Source organism: Schistocerca nitens, chromosome 7, assembly GCF_023898315.1.
Source record: "Schistocerca nitens isolate TAMUIC-IGC-003100 chromosome 7, iqSchNite1.1, whole genome shotgun sequence".
Lineage (NCBI taxonomy): Eukaryota > Metazoa > Arthropoda > Insecta > Orthoptera > Acrididae > Schistocerca > Schistocerca nitens.
Window position 1 is genome coordinate 317,579,808 of NC_064620.1, and position 27,161 is coordinate 317,606,968.

Consider the following 27,161-nt stretch of genomic DNA (forward strand, 5'->3'; position numbering starts at 1 on the left):
CACACATGTGAGCAATATTCTGGAATCGGTCACATGACTGATTTGAAAGCAATCTCCTTTGTGGACTGATTGCACTTCCCCAGTATTCTACCAATAAAGTGAAGTCTACCACCTGCTTTGCCCACAACTGAACCTATGTGATCATTCCATTTCATATCCCTACAATGCATTACACCCAGGAATTTGTACAAGTTGGCTGATTCCAACAAAGACTCATTAATGTTACAGTCATAAGATACCACTATTTTCTTTTTGTGAAGCAGGAAACTTTATACTTCTGAATATTTAGAGCAAGTTGCCAATCTCTGCACCTTGCTGATATCTTATGAAGATGTGACTGAATATTTATGCAGCTTATTTCAGGTAGCACTTCATTACAGACAACTGCGTCACCTGCAAAAGCCTGGTTTTACTATTAATATTGTCTCCAAGGTCATTAATATAAAATATGAACAGCAATGGCCCCAACACATTTCTCTGGGGCACACCCAAAGTTCCTTCTACATCTGATGATGACTCTCCATCCAAAATAACATGCTGTGTCCCTGCTACCAAAAATTCCTCAGTCCAATCACAAATTTCACTTAATACCCATATGAGCATAATTTTAACAATAAGTGTAGGTGTGGTATTGAGTCAAATGCTTTTCAGAAATCAAGACATACTGCATCTACCTGGTTGCCTTGATCCAAAGCTTTCAGTATGTCATGTGGGAAAAGTGCGAGTTGGGTTTCACATGATCGATGTTTCCAAATCTATGCTGGTTGGCACTGAGAAGGTCATTCTCTTCAAGATACCTCATTGTATTTGAGCTGAGAATATGTTTTAAGATTCTACAGCAAATCAATGTCAAGAATATTGGCCAGTAGTTTTTCTAGATCACTTCCACTCCCATTTTTGTAGACAGACCATGCGACTGTATACCATTATGAACTGTTCTAAATGGTACATATCTATCCAGTGCATGGTCAGAAATTTAATTTGAGCCAGAGTTCCTCTACATGCTCCTGCCCTGTGCTGAAATTTTCAAGTTCCTCCCTGAAATATGATACTACTGATTTTTAATCTAGTTTACTGAATATACATTTTTCTGTTTGGTTTATCTGTCCTTTGTACATTGGTAATCATTGTTGCAACAACCACATCATGGTCACTGATAACAGTTTCGATGTGGACATCCTCAGGTCTATTTGTTGCCAGTAGAGGCAATATATTTCCATCATAAGTGGAGTTCCTAACTATCTGTTATAGGTAGTTTTCAGAGAAGGCATTTAGTAAAGTTTCGCAGGCTGTTTTATCATGCCCACAACTAACAAAACTTTAATTTTCCCAGTTGCTTGTTGGATGATTAAAGTCTCCACCAATGATTACAGTATGATTGGGGGAATTATGTACTAGTGAACTGAGGTTTTCTCTGAAGTATTTGGTCACCTCACAAGATGAGTCTGGTGGAAGATAGAAGAATCGAATTATCATTTTATGCCCACCCCTTACACTGAGTCTTGTCCAAACAATCTCACATGCAGCTTCGATTTCTACCTCAGTGAATTTGATTTTCTTGTCTACTGTGAGAAATACACCACCTCCATCTTCAATTTGCCTATCCTTTCTATAAACACTTAAATTTTCCCCAAAAATCTCACTGCTATCTATTCCAGGTTTCAACCAGATTTCTGTATCTAGTATCATTTGAGCTTCATTGCTTTTCATGAGCTCTTCAAACTCTGGCACTTTGTTGCAAATGCTTTGGCAGTTTACCATGAGGATTTTAATACTCTCACTTGTGGGAGGCATTTCCTACGATCTTACACTGGTACTTCTGGGTTTCCTGCAGCTATTATCGTCTGGATCGGATGGAGAGTTACCTAATCTAAAACACCAGTGTGTGCACCCCACACACAGTCAGCTACCTGAGTAGCAGCATCTGATATGTAGGGCGCACCTGACCTATTTAGGGGAACCCTACAGTTTTCAACCCTATGGTGCAAGTCCAGGAAGTTGCAGCCTAGCTTGTCACAGCACCTTCGAAGATTCTGGTTCATTCCTTCCACTCACCTCAGAGCCAAAGGGACATGATCTGTTCTGGGAACAATACTGTGAACTATGAGCTTTGTTGAAACTCTGCACACAAGGCTGATCTTCTCAACCTTCTCTGCCAGTCACTGAAATTACCCAAGAATGACCTCCAAGTCCAGATGACAGGCATCACTTGTTCCAATATTCACTACAATCTGCAGTTGGTTGCACCCTGTTCCCTCATGGTATACAGTAGTAATTTTTCTCCGCTGATTTCATTTACTTCAGTAGAAATGCTTCTTGCCATTAATTTAAACAGTCCTCCATTACCTGTTTGGTTATTTTGGAATGACAGGTTTTCATAGAAAAGAAAACCACATTGGTTTATTAAAAGACTACAGAATAATGCTTAAAAATGATGATAATATTTCCATCGCAGCAAAGAACTCAAAAACAATCCATGTTTGGTAAGACAGAGATATTTAAATGTCAGTGAATTCATTATATAAAACTGTTCAAAAAACAAAACTTTTAACATAGTTGAAGTGTATTATGATACCAACTATGTTGAATTTTACCTGCATCAGAGATGCACTGTCAACAATGCTCTCTCTCTCTCCTTGTGGTGCAGAATGAGTGTGTTGTCCTCTTGCAGTCCCATGTACAGCTGACCCCTCCTGGCTTTCCTCATAAAAATAATCTGGAGGCACAGGCCCAGTTCCATAACTTTGTGGGCCTTCAGCAGACATCCTAGACTGTCCTACAGGAGGTACTTCATCTGGAGTGTGCACCATGTTTGGATCTGAAATGGAAAAATTAATTTACATTAGAACATTTATTTTCATTTTGTATTTCAGTTCTATTTTTAACTTGTCAGAACAATGTTGATAACCAATATGTGTTTTGTGAATACACATTTATCAGTCAATATACAGAAAGCTGATGCATACATGAAACAAAAACATTTCAGAAACTCCTGGAAATTCCTCTCAACGGGATTAAAGATGACAAACATATAATAACTGACACAGTTAGTATGCTTAGTTAATGCTGATACCTATATTAATGTGTGTGTGCAGAAATAGTTAGAAAAAGTGGCCATTAATATAACAAACAATAACAACAATACTAATGATATACTTGTAAACAACAAAGAAGCAGAAATATTAACTGAAAATAAGAAGGCCAGGCAGGTTGCATACTATAAATTACTGCTCCGCCTTACGGAGAGGTAAGATTTGTATATATTTTTATATATTGTAACTATAAATAAATCACAATTGGAAACATTCCATTGGTGTTGACAGAATTTAAGAGAATCATATTTCTCTCATGGTCATAGTCTGTATGCTTGTTATTTAATAGTTTTTGTACCTGAAAGCAAAACACCAAATATATTTTAAATATCAAGTTTGATATAATAGATATCAAATGTTTAATCACATTTTTTTTCTGATTCAAGAAAGAACTGAAAAAGAAGACCAATCAAAGTGGATTCTTTTCAGTTAGAAATACAGTAAACAAAGATAACAAAAAATAAGAACGGAGAAAATCAGGCATTGCAAGAGGAAAGAGAGAGAGAGAGAGAGAGAGAGAGAGAGAGAGAGAGAGAGAGAGAGAGAGAGAGAGAGAAGAGTCAACAGCACAAATATTATCACAGGATGGACTAAAGCAATTTTAGAAGTGTTGGAAAAATAGTTCCTACTTGCAGAGTTCTAATGTACTCTTATAGTTAGAAAGAAATTCTGCTTTCAAACCATTGGCAAGATACTGAAGAAGAAAACAATGACTCAATATCCTCCTGCATGGATCCAAATTTCTGTCACTATACCATGGTTGTCATTAAGTAAGATGTATGTTGGAGGAAGTAACAGATTTCCTGGCTCTTACTGGAATAATGGCTTCGAAGTAAGATTCTTTGTGACATTGTAGCATGTATCACTGGAATATGTCGAGTGCATGAATATGTCAACTGCAGTGTTAGCTGCAAGAGGCAGAAGACGTGCTTTGTTGGTGCTGCATATTTTAGCAGTTTTGATCAAGGTAAACTTATGCTGTATTGGTCTTCTTTGGCAAGCCAGTGTAAATGTGTGCACAGATTCAACTAAGTGAAAACTCCATGCAATATGCATATTTATTTATTTATTTATTTATAACAGCCAGATTTAGGAATGTTCCTTTGTGTGAGACCATGTGTATGAGATCGTGTGCTGATTTAAAGTTCTAAATTTGCACTGTTCACCGTTCGCAACGCTTCTGCATAATCTTTCATTGATCGTATCAGTACCCATTTGTATTGTGATATACTGTGAAATTCAAACATTAATGAGTGCCATGATACACTAGTACTGTTATCACCAATTGTAGGTCTAAACCAAATGCTCCTCTTTTTAAAAAAAATTCAGAACAGTAGGCCTATCTCTGTTCAAAACAATCGTTCTCTTATTTCATTGCACAGTTCTGTGAAAAATAGGTTAGTTTGACAAGTTTTGGATGCTTACAAAATTATATCTTCGTAAGTTACTGGTATGAGTGTTTTGGGTACATAATTTATTTTGTTGAAAATCAGCGTTTGCAGATTATAGTTCAGCTAAAGAATAGATCACCCATGAATTCCATCATATATCAACACAAATAAATGTACGTTTTTGAGAATTTTTTGAATCTACCATTGTTCTTTGCATAATCTACATGAAATTTGTAGGAAATCGACATTTGTGATATGGTTACTGTAGCAGATTTTCTAACAAACATATTGTGTGACAACTGGTTTTCCCTTAAAGAAGAGTAGCCCTATATATCATCTACATTTATCATAAAATAACTTTGTTTTCAAGTTTGCTAACAACTATAATTAACATCAAAAACTTTCTGGAAACTACTAATTTTTACCATTTTTTGTTTTGCCTTAATAGAAATCTCATTTTTGTGTATCTGCTTCATTTATTATAGGGAATTAGCAATTTTTTAGCTCAACATTTAGAAAATAATGAGTGGGCTTAATTTAAAGATATTTGTTCACTGTCTTGTAATACATTGCACCAGCCAGAACACCAGCCCCACTGTGAATGCTGTTCTCAAGCAAGGGATGAGTTGGTTGATGTCTGTCAGCAGTTGTAAATCATCCTGACTACAGTCAAACAATTGACAGCTGCCGCGAATCAGTGTTGTGTACCTGTTACACTTATACTGGAGACAGGTTGGTTGGTTGGTTGGTTGGTTTAAAAGAGAGAGGAAGGGACCAAACTATGAGGTTATCAGTCCCTTGTTCCTAATAAAACAATGCCACAAGTGTGAGAATAAAATAGGCAAGACATATAACACAAAACAGAAAGAAAGGAAAGACCACAAGAACGAAGGAAAGGCAACAAACACTAAAAGGAACAAAAAAGTACAAGAGAACAACACCCTGCAACACATTAAAACCTTCAACCTAAAAGCACTAGGGTGGAGGACACAGGGGGACAAAGGACAGGGGCTAAAACTCAGATCAAATGATAAAACCCACCCTCATGGGTTAAACGTAAAACTAAATCAGCCAATAAGGCACTGTCTGCTAAAATCAATGATAACGAGTCCAGCAACCGAAGATGAAGTTGAAAGGCAGCCAAATAAGGACATAGCAGAAGAATATGGGCCACTATCAACTGGGAGCCGCACCGACACTGAGGTGGGTCTTCACGGTGCAGGAGGTAGCCGTGGGTCGCCCGTGAATGGCCAATGCAGAGCCTGCAGAGAACCACAGAATCCCTGCGAGATGCCCTCATCGAGGACTTCCACACATTCTCGGTACCCTTAATGGCTCACAGTTTGTTGTGCATACTGAGATTTTGCCATTCTGTCTCTCAAAGCTGAAAAACTGTGCTGCATAATAACAAACACAGGTCAGTTGCAGGGATGTCCATCTTCAGAAGTGGTTTCTGTGTAGCCTGTTTGGCCAGCCTGTCAGTATGTTCATTTCCTGGGATTCTGACGTGACCAGGGGTCTAGAAGAACACCACTGAATGACTGTACCATTCCAGGGCACTGACGGATGCTACCAAAGGATGGCAAGGGTAGCACTGGTCGATAGTTTTCAGGCTGCTCAAGGAGACAGTACATAAAAGAAAAGACTCCCCAGGGCATGAAAGGAGATACTGAAATGCACGAGAAATGGCCACCAGCTTTGCAGTGAATACACTGCAGCCATCAGGAAAGAAATACTGTTCAATATGGCCACCGTGCATGTAGGCAAAGACAACGTGACCATCAGCCATCAAGCCATCGGTGTAAACCAATTCACAGTCCCAGAACACGTCAAGAATCGAGAGGAAGTGACAGCGGAGAGCCGCAGGTTTAATGAAGTCGTTAGGGCCACATGAAATGTCCAGACGGAGCTGCGGCCGAGGCGAACACTGTGGAGGCATACGTGAATGGACAGCAAGTAGAGGTGGTAAAGGGGAAGGACTCCAGTTCGGAGAGAAGGGCCCGCACACGAACCACAATCATTAGCCCCGACCTGGGCCACTGATGCGGGAGATGGACTGCCATGGGCAGGAAAAGGAGATGGTAATTCAGATGCTCAGGAGAACTATGAATGTGTGCTGCATAACTGGCAAGCAGTTGTGTATGTCTGATCTGCAATGGCGGGACACCAGCTTCCACCGGTATGCTGGTCACCGGACTCATCCTAAGAGCTCCCGTCACTAGTCAAACCCCGCGGTGGTGCGCAGGGTTGAGTAAATGCAAAGCTGAAGGTGCTGCCAAACCATATACCATACTCCCATAGTCAATTCGGGATTGAACAAGGGCTCTGTAGATCTGCACCCCAATTGGTGTTGCTCAGGCAACAGAGGGCATTCAGGTGCTGCCAGCACTTATGCTTAAGCTGACAAAGATGAGGGAGCCAAGTCAATTGAGCATCGAAAACCAGTCCTAAGAATTGATATGTCTCCACTACAGTGAGTGAATCATCATTAAGGTCAAGTGTTGGTTCTGGATGAATGGCACAATGCCGACAGAAGTGCATGACACGCAACTTTGCAGCTGAAAACTGGAAGCCGTGGGCTAGAGCCCATGACTGCACCTTGTGGATGGCTCCCTGTAGGTGCCGCTCAGCAACGCCAGTACTGGAGCAGTAGTATGAAATGCAGAAGTTGTCTGCATACAGAGAAGGTGAGACGGAGGGCCTAACAGCTGCTGCTAGACCGTTAATGGCCACTAAAAATAGACACTTAATACAGAGCCCTGCAGGACTCCATTCTCCTGGATATGGACAGAACTATGGGAGGCACCAACTTGGAAACAGAAAGTACAGAGCAACAGGAAGTTTTGGATAAAAATTGGGATTGGGACCCGGAGACCCCGCTCATACAATGTGGCAAGGATATGATGTTGCCAGGTCATGTCGTATGCTTTATGTAACTCAAAAAAGATAGCAACCAGGCGTTGCATCTGGAAAAGGCTGTTCAGATGGCAGACTCAATGGACACAAGATTATCAGTGGTAGCCCAACCCTGGTGGAAGCCACCCTGACATGGAGCCAGTAAGTCAAAAGACTTCAGGACCCAACGCAACCGCTGACATACCATACGTTTCAGCAGCTTACAAAGAACTTTGGTGAGGCTGATGGGCCGATAGCTATCCTCATCAATTGGGTTTTTACCAGGTTTGAGCAGCGGAATGATGGTCCTCTCCCGACATTGTGATGGAAAGATGCCATTGCACCAGATCCAGCAGAAGATGTAGAGGATATGTTGCTTGTAGTCAGATGAGAGATGTTTAATCACCTGGCTGTGGATCTGATCAGGCCCAGAAGCTGTGCCAGGGCAATGTGCAAGGGCACTGAGGAGCTCTCACTCTGTAAATGGGGCGTTATAGAATTCACTGCAGCATGTAGTGAATGAGAGGACATTCCCTTCCAGCCGCCGTTTGAGTGTACGGAAGGCTGGGGGGGTAATTCTCCAATGCAGAGGCTCGAGCAAAGTGCTTGCCAATAGCATTTGCATCGGTAGATAATACGCCACTTATGGTAACACTGGGGACACCTGTTGGGGTCTGGTACCCAAAAAGACATTTGATCTTTGCCCAGACTTGGGAAGGTGATGTATGGCACCCAATGGTTGAGACATATCTCTCCCAACACTCCTGCCTCAGTCATCTGATAAGATACGAACACAGGCACAGAGCCATTTAAAGGCTATGAGGTGCTCCAGCGAAGGGTGCCACTTATGCCACTGTAGCACTTGCCAACACTCCTTAATTGCTTCAGCGACTTCCGGTGACCACCAGGAGACTGCCTTACGCCTCGGGCACCCTAAAGAGTGAGGGATCATGTTTTCTGACACAGAAACAATTGTTGTAGTCACCTGCTCAACCATCACATCAATGTTACCATGTGGGGGAGATTCAACGGTGACAGCAGAGGTGAAAGTTTCCCAGTCCACCTTGTTTAAAGCCAATCTGGGCAGGCGTCCATGGGCCTGATGCTGGGGCAGTGACAGGATGATTGGGAAGTGGTCACTACCACACAGGTCGTCATGTGCTCTCCAGTGGATAAATGGGAGAAATCCTGTGCTGCAAATTGATAAATCAATGGCTGAGTAACTACTATGAGCCTCACTGAAATGTGTGGTGGCCCCATTATTTAAGACGCAGAGGTAGAATTGCAACAGTAAAGTTTCGACATCTCTGCCTTGGCCAGTAAGCATGGCACTACCCTACCAGGGGTTATGGGTATTAAAATCTCCCGTAAGTAGGAAAGGTTTAGGGAGTTGATCAATCAGTGTAGCTAATACATTCAGGAGTACTGCACCATCTGGAGGAAGATATATACTGCAGACAGTCATTTCCTGCGTCATCCTGATTCTGACAGCCATGGCTTCAAGGGGTTTGAAGGGGCACATGTTCACTACAGACTGACTTTAGGACATAAACGGAAACTCCACCTGACACTCGATTATAGTCACTACGGTTCCTGTAATATCCCTTATAGCCACGGAGGGCATGGGTCCGCATTACCGGAAACCAGGTTTCCTGGAGGGCAATGCAGAAAGCAGGTGTAAAGCTTAACAGTTGCCGTAGCTCAGCCGGACAACGGAAAAAACTGCTGCAATTGCACTGGAGGATGACATCGTGAGACTGGGAGGGCATGGAACATTCAATGAGGCAGTTTACACCTCAGAGTCACCTGCTGCCACTGACTTATTGCCTGAGCAGTATATATCCGTTCTGTCTGAGGGTCTGGCGAGATCTAGATCCTCAGCGGATGCCAAAATCTCCACCTCATCCTCAGATGCAGAGCTTGTAGGTAGCGGTGGTGTGGGTGCCACCACAATTTACTTGGTCTTTGGGGTTATCTTTTTTTTTATTTCTCTCACTCCTTGGATTTATCTGGCTGGGAGGACTTCACTGGCTCAGTCTCTGGGACTGAGGATGAGTGTGAAGCCCTATGACCAGCTGCTTTTGGGCTCTTCAGCCACTGGCGGGTGTCATCTTTCCCACTAGCAAAAACCTGGGAAAGGAGTGACCCGAGGGACCCCCTCCTAGCAAGAGTAGCTGAAGAAAACTTACGTTTCTCTGGTTTAGAAGTGGGGACGGACGTCCCCGATGGTTGAGGTGGGAGGGGGGGAGGGGGGAGGGGGGAGGGGGGAGGGGGAGGGGGAGGGGGGAGGGGGAGTGGTGAGGGGGGTGCTCCCGAAGTACGTGGTGCAGGAGCAACAGGGAAGGAAATGCTCCCACTATCAAGGGGGCAGGTGTAGTCTTCTGGGTCTAAGAGGTGACTTGGGTTGGCAGAGCTGATGGTGCCAGAAGTGTTGTAGCAGCGGCGTAAGTAGATGTCATACACACAGGATGCAGTCGTTCAAATTTTCTCTTAGCCTCAGTTTAGGTCAGTCAGTCCAGGGTCTTGTACTCAATGATTTTCCTTCCTTTCTTGAGAAACCTCAGTCTGGCAAGCAAGGCGAATAGTACTCTCCGCAGTTGACACAGATGGGAGGTGGAGCACATGGAGTATTGGGATGTGATGGGCATCCGCAGCCAACAAGTCTGAGGTGCTGTCTTTCACTGCAACTGAAAATGAGCCAATGGTACTCACTTCACCTGTTTGGGGAATCATATTTTGACTGGTGTCAGGAGGTGACAAATGCAAAAGGGTAGGGAACTATTAATTGTCAGCAATTCAAATGTATGGTGAACCACAGTTCCCCTTGGAAATGGCAGCAACGGACAGGAAATGACACAGGTGCACTCAGTGTTTGTGCCTGAGGGGCTCATTCAGCATGTTTAGGAGGTTACTGTGGTAGCCACTGAGGGGCCAGGGTGCAACTGACTGCAGATTTTGGCACACATTGGAACAATTGATGCCTGTCATCTGGAGTCAGAGATCATTCTTGGGTCATTCCAGCAACTAGCATAGAAGATTGAGAAGATCAGTCTTGTGTGTGGAACTTCTCAAAGCTCACAATTTGCAGCATTGTCCCCAGAACTGATTGTGTCTCCTAGATTCTGAGTGGAAGGACTAAACCAGAGACTTTGAAGGTTCTGTGACAAGCTAGGCTGTGAATTCCTGGACTTGCACCATAAGGTTGAGAACTGTAGGGTTCTCCTAATTAGGTCAGGTGTGCCCTCAGAGGTTGCTACTAAGGTACTGACTATGATTCTGTAGGAAACCCAGAAGTACAAGTGTAAGATCAAAAGAGACGCCTCACACAGTGAGAGTATGAAAATCTTAATGGTAAACTGCTGAAGCATTCACAACAAAGTACCAGAGCCCTCATCAAAAGCAGTGAATCTCACATAATAATAGGTACAGAAATCTGGTTGAAACCTGAAGTAGATAGCAGTGAGATTTTTGGGGAAAATTTAAGTGTTTATCAAAAGGATAGGTGAATTGGAAATGGAGGTTATGCATTTGTCACAGCTGACTAGAAACGGAACTCAGATTCACCGAGGTAGAAATTGAAGCTGCATGTGAGATTGGGCCAGACTCAGTATAAGGGGTGGGCATAAAATGATAACTGGATCCTTCTACAGCCCACCAGACTCATCTCCTGGTGTAATCAAAAACTTCAGAGGAAACCTCAGTTCACTTGCATATAAGTTCCACAATCATACTGCAAACATTGGAGACTTAAATCATCCAATCAATTAACTGGGAAAATCATAGTTTTGTTAGTGGTGGGCATGATAAAACGTCCTTCTCTGAAAACTACCTACAACAGATAGTTAAGAACCCCACTCATGATGGAAATATAATGTATCTAATGGCAACAAATACCTGACTCTTTGAGGATGTCCACATTGAAACTGGTATCAGGAAGTATGATGGGGTTGTGACAACAATGATTACCAGAGTACAAAGGACAGATAAACGAAGCAGAAAGATATATATGTGTAGTAAACTAGATCAAAAATCAATAGTGTCATATCTCCGTGACGAACTTGAAACTTTCAGCACAGGGCAGAAGCTTTAGAGGAACTCTGGATTAAGTTTAAACCAATAGGTTAAACCAATAGTTGACCGTTCACTGGATAGACATGTGCTCAGTAGAACAGTTAATAAAGTGAGGAAACCTCTGTGGTATACAGTTGCTGTAGAGAAACTTCTAAAGAAACTGAGATTACTGCATAATAGGTGTAAAATAAAGAGTAGGGCTATTGATAGAGGGTTACTGAAAGAAACACATTTGGCTGTCAGGAGGGCAATGCATGAAGCTTTCAGTGACTACTGTAGCAGAATATTGTGACATCTTTTACAGGACTCAAAGCAATTCTGGTCATATGTAAAGGCTGTTAGTGGCACCATAGTTAGTGTCCAGCTCCTAGCTAATGAGACAGGAACTGAAATTGAGGGTAGCAGAGCAAAAGTTGAAATGCTTAACTCCATTTTCAAATGTTCCCTTACAAAGAAAAACCCTGGAGAATTGCCCCTGTTTAATCCTTGAACCACCGAAAAGGTGAATGAAATAAGCATTAGTGTCAGTGGTGATGAGAAACAGCTGAAATCAATAAAATTGAACAAATGTCCAGGGCCCATTGGAATCCCTGTCAGATTCTGAATTGAATTTGCCGCTGAGTTAGTCCCTCTTCTAACTATAATCTGTCATAAAGCCCTCAAACAAAAACCATGCCCGCTTCTTGGCAAAAGGCACCGGTCCACACGCATTTACAAGAAAGGTAATAGAAGTGATCCACAAGACTACTGTCCAATACCCTTGACATTGATCTGCTGTAGAATCTTAGAACATATTCTCAGATCAAACATAATGAGGTATCTTGAAGAGAATTATGTTCTCAATGCCAACCAGCATGGATTTTGAAAACACTGATCATATGAAACCCAGCTCGCAATTTTCTCACATAACATACTGAAAGCTTTAGATCAAGGCAGCAAGGTAGATGCAGTATTTCTTGATTTCCAGAATGCATTTCACTCAGTACTGTACCTACAATTATTGTCAGAAGTATGATCATATGGGGTATCAAGTGAAATGTTATCTTGGATGGTGAGTCATCTTCAGATGTAGAAATTACTTCAGGAGTGCGCCAGGGAAGTGTGTTGGGAACCTTACAGTTCTTATTGACATGTATAATTTTGCACTTCACAAACTGAAAAAAATAGCATCCTACAATATCAATGAGTCACTGATGGAATCAACCAACTCCTACAAATACTTTGTAGGATTGTGAAATGGAATGATCACATAGGTTCAGTTGTGGGTAAAACAGGTGGTAATCTACAGTTTATTGGTAGATTACTGGGGAAGTCCTATCAATCTACAAAGGAGATTGCTTATAAATCATGCATGTGACCAGTTCTAGAATATTGCTCATTAGTGTAGGACCCATACCAAATAGGATGAACAGGGGATATTGAAAGTACACAGAGAAGGGCGTCATGAATGGCCACAGGTTTGTTTAATCCATGGGAGAGAGCCACAGAGATACTGAAGGAACTGAACTCTAAGACTCTTGAAGATAGATGTAAAACATACCGAGACAGTCTGTTAACAAAGGTTCGTGAAATGCTTTTAAATGATTACTCTAGGAATATACTACAACTTCCCATGTGCCACTCATATAGGGATCATGACAATAAGATTACAATAATTACTGCTCACATAGAGCAACAATCATTCTTCCCACACTCTGTACATGACTGGAACAGGAAGAAATCCTAATAGCTGGTACAGTGGGACATACCCACTGGCATGCACCTCATGGTGGTTTGCGGAGTATAGACATAGATGTGTATCCACAATTCTTTTGCTCTGATAACATAAATCTGTAGTGAACAGTACAGCTCACCTTCCAATCTTCACTATTTCTGTAATTAATACAACCAGACCAATAAACAACCCTCAGCATTGTTTGTAAGGGATCTTCTATATGTTTGACTTACACTTCCTTAGAAGCCATCCAATAAATCTTCCTCTGCCTCCATCTTGGCTACAGTTATGTGGTCATTCTACTTTAAATTGATCTCAAAATTCTGTAATACTTGACGATTCTGACTGATTCCAGTGCTTGGTTGTTGATCATGTAGTCAAAAATCTGGGCCATTTCACAACACATTTAATCTACAGGAGGCTTGTGTAGTTGTTGCACCACCAAAGCCACCTGGGTGATTTCATACAGAAAACACCTCCACATAATTCATGTGTGTGTTATCCCTCCCCCAGTCATATTTTTCACTGTCTAAATACAACAAAGTTCTTTTAGTCTCCACCTTTTCCTTTTTTCTTCTTATTTACTGTTGTATTCTCCAGTTCCTCATTTCTTTTAATCTATTTATATCACTTGTTATTCTTTCTTTGCTTGTATCTTCTCAGCAGCAGAGAAAATTTTTGAGTTAAATGTCTCATTAATGTCAGGATTATTATGTAGGATATTTTTATTTATATACATCAAATTTTAAAATCTAAAAAATTTTCAGCTTCATTTCTGAATATTATTCATACTTTCTGACTCCTCTGGAAGATGAGTAGTCGTTTTTCTTCCCTACAACAGTTTTATTTTTCTGAGCTCTTTATTGCTACATGGAACAATAAAGGGAAGCTGGTAAACAATTAGGAGGTACTTAGTAAAGTGCAGACATCATCACGTGTTTCTGTCCACACTGCTCATCATAATTAAAGCAGCAAACTGAAGCAAATAATTAGAAATAATGATGTTTAATGCATGTGGTTACAATAACTCAGTGGACATTATGGCCAAGAAGTGCCATGATACATGTTTTTCAGTTAAAGTGAACTTTTACTAACATACTTGCGAGTTAATAGAAATGATGAGTAAAAAGGACAGAAATGTTTTAGTCAGGTTTCAGTAAGAAACATCACCTCACTAAGATCAACATAAGGCTCACAGTATACTGCACTTTGATATTTATTACATGAACCAGCTTGAGTGTTATATACATGTAACCAAGTAATGTAGCACTGTAGTTAAGTAAGCAAGCTATAAGAGGCCCAAATCACCATCCAACCAGGCAAATTTAAATTTTCTATGGTTTTCCAAAATCACATCAGGCAAAGATTTATTTATTTGTTTATTTATTTTTGCAAAGAGAACTTCGTCAATTACACATCAGCCCTTGTCCAACAGAGGTGGGCTCTGCCTCTAATGACCTCAATGTTGATAAGTTGCTAAATTCTAAACTTGCTTCCTATATTGCACGTATGGATTTTCTGGACTGGGTATTTTGTAACTTGGTGAATTCACAGAAGGTGATGGGATGTGACGGTTGGTAGCTCTTGACGGTTTTCCTTGGAAGGATGGTGGTGATGTATCATGCAGTGAAATAAGCTTCATGATTAGTTAATTATTTCCACATGTTACAATCAGTGTCTTGAATCACTTTTGACATCAGCTGTAGAGGCTCATCAAGGATTCCTGTCGTAGGTGGCCTTCAGTCCACTGAGAGTAGCTGACGCTGCCCACACCATTCCTGGCCAGCTGCTGCTATAGTGGTTGCCGCCAGCAGTGGCTCCCTCACTGGTTGTGTCATGAGGCTGTAGCACTGAGTGAAGGTGGTGCATGTGTTGGACCTATACACATTGATTTGGGAGGTGCTCTGTCCCTTCCAGCTCACAGCTGTTCTTCTCCATCTGTCAAACCACAATTACAGTTGTCATGTAGCTATGTAGTACAATGATCCTGACCTGTCATTCATATAGGCCCCAGCTCATTCATCAAAGTATCATGGATGCTGATGTCCTGGCTTGGGATGATAGGAAGAACCCCAGGCCTACCCATCTGTGACAGTGGCAGACCAGGGTGTTGAACTCTGAGACTGGTGACCATGGTGAGGTAGCTGCCCTCCCATTAGCAGCTGTCATTTGCTCAATAACTTGCAGGAAATCTACAACAGACTTGTGTCAGACTACACTTTATTGTAATCAGGGAATCGAGTGTGAATGTTGTGACTGACTGTCTTATAAGCTAAAATGCTGGGGTATTTATGGAGCACAGTAGTGACTAATGTTTACTCTGCCTTGCTATAACAAATGTGTCAGTGGTTCTAACTCTGCCACACTTGCTTAACAAGTTTGTTATAGTATAGGACTGCTTTTTAAAAGCTCTTGGCACACATTGCATTAGCAGTAGCATTTCTTTCATCATTAACAAAGGTGACGTGACCCTGTCTAGCAGCTCTGCCTACTGCATTTCTGCTGAGGTCTGGTGTCTGGCTTAACAGAAGCATCAATGTTGTGTTTTCTCCTGACCCTTTCTCAGTGGTGAAATTTTGTTATTTGCGCCTGTCTCATCTTGACACCACCGTAATATAGGTGTCTATATTACATATACAGACAAGTTCAAAAGTCAAAGAGTAAATAGCTTTTTAAAAGAGTAAGCATTGTTACATATTCACATTTTATTCTCCAAAGCAATAAAAGTATTGTACTCCATACTTTCTAAAGTGGCCTATGTTCATCCTCAGCATTCAAGCTACACTATGTGATCAAAAGTATCTGGAAACCTGGTGGCCTACATCGGTAATACTGGAATTCAATATGGTGTGGGCCCACCCATAGCCTTGATGACAGCTTTCATTCTCACAGGCAGTACATTCAATCAGGTGCTGGAAGGTTTCTTGTGGAATGGCAGCCCATTATTCACAGAGTACTGCACTGAGGAGAGGTATTGATGTCAATTGGTGAGGCCTGGCATGAAGTTGGTGTTCCAAAACATCTCAAAGGTGTTCTATAGTATTCAGGTCAGGACCCTGTGCAGGCCAGTCCATTACAGGGATGTTATTGTCGTCTAACCACTCCACTGCAAGCCGTGCATTATGAACAGGTGCTTGATTGTGTTGAAAGATGCAATTGCCAACCCTGAATTGCTCTTCAACAGTGGGAAGCAAGAAGGTGCAATGTAGGTCTGTGCTGTGATAGTTCCACACAAAACAACAAGGGGTACAAGCCCCCTCCACTGTCTGCTTGTGTGTGTGTGTGTGTGTGTGTGTGTGTGTGTGTGTGTGTGTGTGTGTGTGTGTGTGTGTGTGTGTGTGTGTGTGCGCGTGCACGTGCACGCGAGTGTATACCTGTCCTTTTTTCCCCCTAAGGTAAGTCTTTCCGCTCCTGGGATTGGAATGACTCCTTACCCTCTCCCTTAAAACCCACATCCTTTTGTCTTTCCCTCTCCTTCCCTCTTTCCTGATGAAGCAACTGTGGGTTGCAAAAGCTTGAAATTTGTGTGTGTGTACGTGTGTTTTTTGTCTCTATCAACATACCAACACTTTCGTTTGGTACGTTACAGCATCTGTGTTTTTAGATATATTTTTTCCCACATGGAATGTTATATAAAACTATCACAAGCTTTTTTTGGAAAACGCATTTCAAAATTTGTCATAAAAGTGTGCAGTGCACCTCACAAAAATAGGAAACTACAATAGGAAACTACTAAATGTTCAAAACATACTTATGGCATTGGGCTGTTGCTGTCCTTGCCAGTTGTTCTGAAGGGATGGCATCTGATACTGGCCATTGTTGTAATAGTTTGCTGGCACATTGTTGCCATATTTGTTAAATTCTTCATGGGGAACTTCATTGTATTGGCCTGCTGGACTGTAAAAGAAATAAAACAACTAACGTATGTGCTACAGCAGATAATTATATTTTCACAAATGTTACATATTTTGATGGTTATGCTGTAAATGAATTTATAAAATGGTATATGTACTCTATTTTACAGCACCAGAATAAGAAACATAATTTTTACCTTTATAGAAGTATCTTAAATAATCATATATAATAAGATAAGATGCTAGTTATCTGGAAAATAGAATTTGTTCTACTGGAGGTGGAGACATTAACAGAGTATAAAAAGGTATAAGAAGCTGACAAATTCTCAAAACATACTTCACATAAATGATCAGAAACAAAGTAAAATACAGCTTACAGTCCACATTGAATATCTTTGAATTTCACTTATTGCAGTTCATGATTCATGTTTCTTTGTTTTCTATAGATTTTTTTCACTGTTTCGAATTGTTTATTTATTTATTTATTTCTTGTTCCGTAGATCCAGTTAGTGAGTCAATCACAAGGATATGGAATGTGTCAAATTGCACAGGTTTCAATTTAAACTTACAATAAATACAAGGGCAATTCAATGCCAAATTGTACATAGTTTAAGTAAGACATACTATAAATACAGTAACAGATACAATGTCAGCTAGATAACATAACAACCATTTAACAGAAAAAGGAGTTTCAAATAAAGGTTAAAGATAAGAGCACAAAGTTAAATCAGATATTACGCCTAAAAGAGTAAATACAGGTACAACCAAATTGTTGTTACAAAAAGTGTGCTAATGCCCAAATGCACAATAAAATCAATTGAACTACTTCTAGACACAATAAGTTTAGTGATGGTATACATTTTCTTTCAGATATTCATCCACATTATAATAAGATTTCTCTGTCAGGTAATCTTTGAGAACTTGCTTAAATTTTGGCAGTTCTGTATGAACACATTTGATATGTAGTGGTAGAGCATTGAACAGCTTAATGCTGGAGTAGTAAACTCCTTTTTGTACCAGAGTGAGACATTTCATTTCGAAATGTAGATTGTTTTTGTTTCTGGTGTTATAACCATGGAATTTACTGTTGTCTTGGTAGATAGAATAATTTTTGCACACAAAGGTCAGCAAGGAAAAAATATACTGTGAGGCAGTTGTTAGGATACCTATCTTCCGAAACAAGTGCCTGCATAACCATGGAATTTACTGTTGTCTTGGTAGATAGAATAATTTTTGCACACAAAGGTCAGCAAGGAAAAAATATACTGTGAGGCAGTTGTTAGGATACCTATCTTCCGAAACAAGTGCCTGCAAGAGTGTCTTTGATGGACCCCACACATTATTCTGATTGCTTTTTTTTGTTTTGGATGGTGAAAACTTTTTTTGCAAGTGGTTGGTTCCCCCAGAATATGATAGCATATGACATCAATGAGTGGAAGTAGCCAAAGTAGGCAACCTTAATGGTGTCAACTTCAGCCACTGAAGAAATAACCCGTAACGCAAATGTTGCCGAGCTAAGTTTTTTACATAGATGAAGAATGTGAACTGACCAATTACATTTACTGTCTATGTAAGCACCCAGGAATTTTGTATCTTCAACTTTCTGTATTGGTTGATCTCTACATTTTATGTTAATTTCATCGGGATTACTTTGTGATGTATGGAACCTCATATAATGAGTTTTATCTGCATTGAGTGAGAGACCATTTGAGGAGAACCAATTTAAGATGTCATTAAAAACAGTATTTGTAGTTTGTTCAAGATCATGATCAATCAAATCGTCAATTAGAATTGTGGTATCATCAGCAAACAGGGTAAATTTGCTGTTTGTCTCTGAACAAAGAGGAAGATCATTAATAAAGATGAGGAAAAGCAGTGGGCCCAAAACGGAGCCTTGAGGCACACCACACATTATCGTGGCCCATTCAGACAAGGCAGGTTCTCCAGAAGAGCCATTTAGCATTACAGTCTGCTTCCGATCCTGTAGATATGATTGTAGCCACAAGACAACAGTACCACCTAAACCATAGTATTCTGCCTTTTTCAAAAGAATTTGGTGGTTTACACAGTCAAAGGCTTTCATAAGATCACAAAAAATACCCGCTGGAAAAATTTTTTTGTTAATGGCTTCCAAAACTTCGTTGCTGAAAGAGAATATTGCCTGTTCAGTACAAAGACTGGCACGAAAACCAAACTGATTTTTGCTTAAGATACTGTTGAGATGGTCTACAATCCTCCTGTGCATGAGTTTTTCTAGAATTTTTGAGAAGGTAGTTAATAGGGATATTGGGCGATAGTTTGTAACAATGCTTTTATCACCTTTTTTAAAGAGAGGAATCACTATAGCCAACTTTAGTCTGTCAGGGACAATCCCATCTTGTAGGGATGCATTGTGTATGTTGCATAAGACAGGACTAACAAATTTATAACAGTGTTTCAGTATTTTACTAGAAATATTACCCACACCAGCAGAATTTTTATTTTTTAATGATCTAATTACTCTTATGACTTCGCTCATAGTAACTGGAGGTAAGGATAACTGTGGGATTCTGTTGCTAATAGCTTTCTGTAGGAGGGACAATGATTCTTCCATAGAACCATTACAGCCCGTCTTCTCTGCTGCTCTCAAAAAGTGGTTATTAAATATTTCTGCAACCAACTCAGGTTTCTTTATGATACTGTCCCCTGTTTTAATCTCTACCTGAGACATGTTCCCTGTTGTCCTGCCAGTTTCCCTCTTTATTACATTCCTTAGAGTTTGAATTTTATTTTCTGAGCTTTCAATTTCTGATTTTATGCACATACTTTTAGATTTATTTATAACCTCCTTGAGAATGCTACAGTAAAGTTTGTAGTGTTGTCGTTTCTTTGGATCATTACAAGCCCTGAGAGAACTGTATAATATCCTCTTTGTTCTATAAGATGTTATTATCCCTGTAGTTATTTTATAACTGGAGCATATATGTTTTTCTTTCAGAACACTATCACATTTTTCTGTTGTGCTTCCAATGCATTTCTAATTACCATACTTTCAAAATATAATTAATACCACAGTTTCATAACAAGAATATACATATTGATGTGATTTACATGGAAACAAGTACTAATAACAACAACAGATGTAGTGACATGGTGTTGCAGACAGATGTGTAGTTTTGTGCTTTAACTCCATTTTGAGAAACTTCCTTGTCCTCTTGTCTCTATGTACTTCTTTCTTGTGTTATTTTGCAAGCAGTCTCAGAAGCGTGGTATTACACCACCTCTCTTACTGCATTGAATAAAAAAACTTTATTTCACTAGATAACTTTCATATTTTTGAGCATTTTTGTACAAAAAAATCTGGAATGGTCTTGAAATAAAGAACTGTGGTATCAATAATGATTTAAGGAAATCACATAAAATTATATCAAGGTGACAATTACTAGTGAATCACATTGTTTTTCAAACACATAAATCTAATCCATGTGTCTCTCATATAGATGCACATGTTGGCTTTTGTTATTTATTATCATCCTCTATTTCCTGTCAATCATCTGTAAAATTAAATCTGGAAATCTTGTCTCCTCTCTAAGAATGAGAATGGCAGCATTATTCTTGAAACTGACATATTTTACAAACACCAAAGTTTTTGCTTAATATGACTTGTAACATTATTTTAAGCAACACTGATGAAAATATAAATATTATAGACTTCCATGCATTGTATTACATTCCATACTGTATACTGATTACAAGTAAAATAAATTAAATAAAAATAAACATGGAAATAGATTCAAAAAGTACAAAGACACAACTTATGGTTCTTATGGACAATGGATTAATTTTTAATCTGTCCACAAGTAAAAAAGATTTTTATCCAAACAAATTTTCTTCACCCAACATTATTTTATTGCTTAGATCAACTATGATATTCCAGTTGGTTAGTTATTGCAACATTTTTCCACAGCATTTGCTGCCATCATCTTGAGAACTGTTTTGATGAAAGAACTTCTTCCAGCAAAACTGATCTTTGACCTTTGTTTGAGCATGTGAGACCTGAGTTTCTCCTGGCGTATACAACTTTCAAATAACTTCCGGGAATTCAGCCAGGTAACACTTTCAGTGACCGCCGATATTTAGGCGGGAGAACACCCCGCCATTTTCAAGGCAAACTGCGACGGACAGGCGGCGTACATGCAAATTTAATACCTCGGTTCTCGGATAGAAGTAGGAAAGATAACACACACACACACACACTAAACACTAGTGCCACCAAAGTCTTTCTAGAACATCTGAACTCGATCCACCCGAACATTCGTTTTACGATGGAGGTGGAAGAGGATGGTTGCCTTCCCTTTCTCGACGTGTTGGTTAGGAGGAAGGATGATGGATCATTGGGACATGCAGTCTACAGGAAACGTACTCACACCGATTTGTACTTACAAGCTAATAGTTGTCACCATTCGGCTCAGCGTGAAGGGGTACTTCGTACCTTGGAACACAGGGCACATGTCGTTTCTGACGCTGAGATTTTGCCAGCTGAGCTGTCCCATCTTGAAGTTACATTTCGTCAAAATGGTTATAGTGATAGACAGATTGAACGTGCGTTGCGCTATCGACCAACTGTACATCGGGTGATTGATGATAATTCTGAGTCAACACCTAAGTCCACTGCCTTTTTGCCTTACGTAGGAAACACGTCCAATAAGATTGGTCGTATTTTACGGAAATACGATGTGAAATGTGTTTTCCGACCTCCATCTAAAATTAGAGCACTTTTGAGTTCCGTTAAGGATGATCTTGGACTGCGTAAGGCGGGTGTATATCGTATTCCTTGTAGCTGCGGCATGGCATATATTGGTCAAACTATCAGGACCGTGGAGGACAGATGTACTGAGCATGAACGGCACACACGATTACAGCAGCCAAATAGATCTGCTATTGCCGAACATTGCTTGGATACTGGTCACCCCATGTTATATAATAACACCGAGATATTGGCATGCACGTCCAGCTATTGGGACAGTGTCATTAGGGAGGCAGTTGAGATTAAATTAGTGAGCAACCTCGTTAACAGGGATGGAGGTTTCTGTTTAAACTCTGTTTGGAATCCGGCTCTCTCCCTTGTCAAAAAACAGAGGAACAGAGTCAATGCTGCCTCACCTGCGAATTCATAGTCTCACTATCGATAGCTCTGACTTTGGTCATCTTTGGTGGCACTAGTGTTCAGTGTGTGTGTGTGTGTTATCTTTCCTACTTCTATCCGAGAACCGAGGTATTAAATTTGCATGTATGCCACCTGTCCATTGCAGTTTGCCTTGAAAATGGCGGGGTGTTCTCCCGCCGAAATATCGACGGTCGCTGAAAGTGTTACCTGGCTGAATTCCCGGAAGTTATTTGAAATTTGTTTGAGCATGTTTTCATAATGCAGCTAATAATTTTCATTTCACTTTGGTATTTGTGTAATGTAGCTAATAATTTTTGTTTCAGCTGCCTGTTTTGTTGTAGACATTACTTTCAATTTTCGAAAATGATTGTTCATTTGGCTTCAAATTTAATGACGATTTGGTTGACAGTTGACATTAGTCAACTTTTGAACATAAAATTAAGCAGCATCTAGTTTATTTCAGGGATAAATGTTCATGTTCTAAAAGTTCCGCTTCAAAACTGAAAAATTCCACATTTATTTCATACAGTGCTAAATCTATTTCATGTACACTCCTCAAAATCTGGCAAGCATTTGCAACTACACTGAGTAAAGAAAGCAAAGAAACTAACATAAATGGTGTGTAATAAACATCTGTTACTGCACAGCATCAACAGGGCTCCATGTTTTATGAGAGCATAAGCTAGGGTTGTGTGATTATTAGAATTTCCATCTTCATTGACAGATTGTTATAAAACACAAAAATTTAAAAAAAAGGTGAATATCAAATTTTTTCACTACAGTTAAAATTTCCAGTCATCCAAAACATCAGTAATAAAACTTTAAAACATTTTAGTATTATCAAGTATGACCTACGTTTCAGAGTAAAAATGTCTTTCTTATGATGATTTAAAACAGAAGTGTTTGTTCTTTAACAATGATCTTAAGTTTAATAATCAGCACTTCATCAATCATTTGAAAATAAGTAATAAACTTACTTCTTATGTTCGAATAATGGATTAATTGAGTCTTAATTTCTATGTCTGAACAATAAAAAAAAATTCTTCTAGTTTATAAAACTCATATCTGTAATTAATATGACTACCTCATGAAACTGTAATTATTTAGTGAGTGTGAAAAGACAATTACAGTATCTTAAATTGTTCTGTAAATATTTGAGGCTAACACCTTAACTGCATCTTCCAGTATGTCTCAGAGACATACCAGATAAACTGATGGAAAAAATAACTCCCCTGGCTAAAATGTAACTCAAAGGATAGTACCCGCATGTTTCTGAGACTATTATGAGACAAGATGTATGGTGCTTTTGTTGGAATGAGAAAGTGTTTCATGGATCACTAAATATATAGAGCAGTCTCTCAACACTGACATTACACAGTGCGATGGGAGATGTGTGACCTACAAGATGCTGTCAGTAACTGTCCAGAATAGGTTCTCTGCTTCTTAAATGTCTTCAGACTCTTAAGACAAGATACAAATCCTGGCAGTTGATTGTACCACTTCATATCCTACATTGTACTGATGCTGATCATTTCTGTGCTCCTGGAACCTTCTGAACTGTTATGAAATGATACTTTGGTCAACGTTCAGCTCCCGGATCATCTTTTAATGGCTGTAGCCAGCCTCAGATCTTGCAATGTTTAGTGATGTGCTGCTTTTGTGCAACTCACATATGACATTCATAATGCACCCAGATCAATGCACACAGATCAGTGCACACAGATCAATGTGCACAAATCCCACTGTGAACCTTCTGCCCGAGAGCTCTGTCTACACGAACTATCTCAGGCACATAGCAGTTTTAATATTGGTGTGCCATGCATGTGACCTCTTTCCACTTTGTCCCATCAGAGTTTAATTTGCATATTCTTGACATGATGTACTGCTTTTTCATCGATCTGAATCATCCATTAACTGAGTTTTGGTATACTATCTGATGAGGATTGCAGCATCGTTCAGGGCTGAACATCTTTTTCCTACATGGTGTCTGTTAGAATTTTACATTATTTTAGTAGATAATTGTTTATGATTATTCATCTTCTTTTCCTCTTATAACCTAGCTTTACTTCCCATTCTGTCCTTGCCACCATCTCCAAACCGAAGCTTAGAAATGTAAATAGGCATTAACTATCATACAACTATTGCCTTCTAACTTTCAAAAGCTGAAGAATAAGTATTTACTTACTATAAATAAAACTGCACAATAAAATAATGTTTTGTAAACTGGAAAAAATGAATAAAAACATGGGACTGTGTCATTGTATATACCTCCATAAACAACTTTTTAAAAGCCATTTATCACCCCTAATGCTGAATTGTTGCAATATTTTCCTCCAGTGGAAAAATCAGAGTTACAATTATTTATATAATAATTTTTTTCTTTATAGTTACTCTTAGAAAACACTTTGATAATTTTCTAGTCTCTTAATGTTAAATTAATGTCATGAAACAAAATACTGGCTTAAAACTAAACTAGTACTGTAACTATAGCTACAGTGCAAATACACTCTATCATATCATCAGATATTGCAAAACTATTAAGGGAAATGAAACTGACAGATAGTTGAAAGATATAGTTCTACTAGTATTTGCTATTAATAGAGTTTAAAACTATCAGAAAGTGCCAAAGTAATTTTAAATGCTAGAAAGTAAAATAGATCATTCCCAAGCTAGGCTTTTTAACTGTGTACTATATGCACAATATAAATTGGCCCTTTTCTGGGAGCAAAGGAACTGATGGAAGTTAGGTTACATCAGACCCTCGTTCCCAATGTTAGCTACTAAGCAATATAACATGCTACAGCATTGTAGCAGGCACTCAGAGTCCAGTGTTTATTCCAGTGTGCTGTCTGTCTTGTGATAAGGCGGTGGGGCTGGTTTGTCTTGCATCTCTCCACCCCCAACTGTCTGCCCCCCCCCCCCCCCTCACAATAAGGGAGAGATCATATGCTTATGTTTGCAATATCCCTCCCTCCCTAATAGCCAAGTTATATTGTGTGTATAGCAGTCCAGATCTATTTAGAAGTAATCATGTTCATAGTTGTGGTAGAGCATAGATGAAGTGCAAAAGTGTGCAGATACACTCTGTATGTTATGTACATATACATTCAGAAGGATGCTTTTTAGTTGGGAATACATTTTTCTGAAAGTGATACTGAAGACTATGTCCAGAAATTTTGTCAATACCTTTCCTTGAAAATATATCTCATTCCTCCAGAACCCCTATCAGATTATATCTCTCAAAACTAACCCACTTTAATTTCTTATGCTAATTAGGCAGCAGCATCAGTATGACAAGTGATACTGAAGACTATGTCCAGAAATTTTGTCAGTATCTTTCCTTGAAAATATATCTCATTCCTCCAGAACCCCTATCAGATTATATCTCTCAAAACTAACCCACTTTAATTTCTTATGCTAATTAGGCAGCAGCATCAGTATGACTGCTTAAATAAAATAAGGCAACTAATGTAGCTGCCTACTTTTTTCAACAAATTATCTTTATTTCACTTGCTATCAAAAGAGTTAAACCTATTACTCTCAAGACAGGCTTTGATTTTAACACTTCTTCAGTTTATATGCACTGCACTGTCTCAAACACCTAAGTAAATAGTTCAAGAGAACAATGCTCATGGCTTTTTTTGTTACTAGACATATATGTTTTTGATGACTCAAAAGAAAGTGTTCAAATGGTTCTCTTCATCTCTGATATGAGAAAGAATTATACTGGGCTGTAAACGGGTATGGATGAATCAGAATTTGAGACTCTTCACAAAATGTTTTTATTGTGCTTCGAGAGGGGACACTATCTTAGTAGAATAAAATCAAAAGCAGACCAAAACTGGGTCACATCTCCTGGATTCTTCTGAGAAGCTTAGAAAGACTCAATGCCACACAAAAATTTGTGATTATTATTTACATTTGTTATTTATGACTGTGGCAATGTATTCATTTTCATGAGATCCAAAGTAACTTTTACATCCCTAGTTTAAAAAAAAAAAAAAAAAAAAAAAAAAAAAAAAAAAAAAAAAAAAAAAAAGCAACAATCATTAAAAGAGAGCCAGAAGCATTAATGCCATTTTGTGTTTGTATCAGATTGATTCAGCCATGTTTTGCAGCCAGAATCAATATCATCAAAGACCTGGTGACAAAATTCAAAAAGGAAATCCAGCATGTTTGTAGGTGTGCTTCTGTTTTGCTCAGTCTCTGAACCCAAAACAATTTTCTCTCCTAGTTGTTTTGAGACAACCAAAATTACTTTAATAATATAATAAAATTCCTGTATGAATTTATTAAAATAACAAAAGAAAATGCGACATAAGGAGAAGCGTCTCTAAACATCAATTTAGTAACATTGATTTTGAAATGATAAAAACTACCTCATGGAAGTACTTGAATAAACTCTGTAGTAAATAGTGAATGAATACTGTACAGGTTATGACAACAGAAACCCTTTTCTTCCTTCTAGTAGTCTCTTATAGTAAGACCTGTAACCATACTGGACTGGATGCTACAAATATATGTCATCACTGTAAGTGTAAAAAATCTGTTTCAGGATGTAACGTCATTAAGAGAGTAACATAGGCTGATCCCATATAAAAGTTTCAACTCGAATCATTTTAAAGAAACTGGTATGCAAATTATTAAATATTACCAGCTTCACATTAACTTTTTTATTTTAAATCTGACAAAAACATGAATGACGAGTAAGCAGCCAGTTTCACTCAGCTGCAAGCCAAGTATATGTATACTGTTGTATTGCATGAGAATTTGTGCACATACAACAGTGAATGGGGACAATTAAAAGAAAGAAAAACCCATTATTATGCTGCAGAATAGAAAAGGAGAAGAAATTAAAATTTTTCTTACGTTCATGCTAGCACACCCACAAGCAACACCAGACAGAGGTGACAATACAGCTATGCCTCAGAAAGAAACAATCAGCTCTGTAAGTCAGTCGCATAAACAGACATGGGTTGCTACATTGGATGACGAGGA

General features: G+C 39.2%; 1 protein-coding gene across 2 annotated transcripts in view; it reads right to left on the bottom strand.

Moving 5' to 3' along the window:
• The window catches only part of LOC126194676 (uncharacterized), a 660,760-nt gene that overhangs the window by 61,849 nt on the left and 571,750 nt on the right, over positions 1-27,161 (bottom strand). For both annotated transcript variants that reach the window (XM_049932877.1, XM_049932876.1), the window contains exons 8-9: positions 16,915-17,060; positions 2,595-2,818 (exon numbers count right to left, since the gene is read on the bottom strand). In XM_049932877.1, the coding sequence (XP_049788834.1) occupies positions 2,595-2,818; positions 16,915-17,060 (370 nt within the window). The remainder of the gene's footprint in view (positions 1-2,594; positions 2,819-16,914; positions 17,061-27,161) is intronic.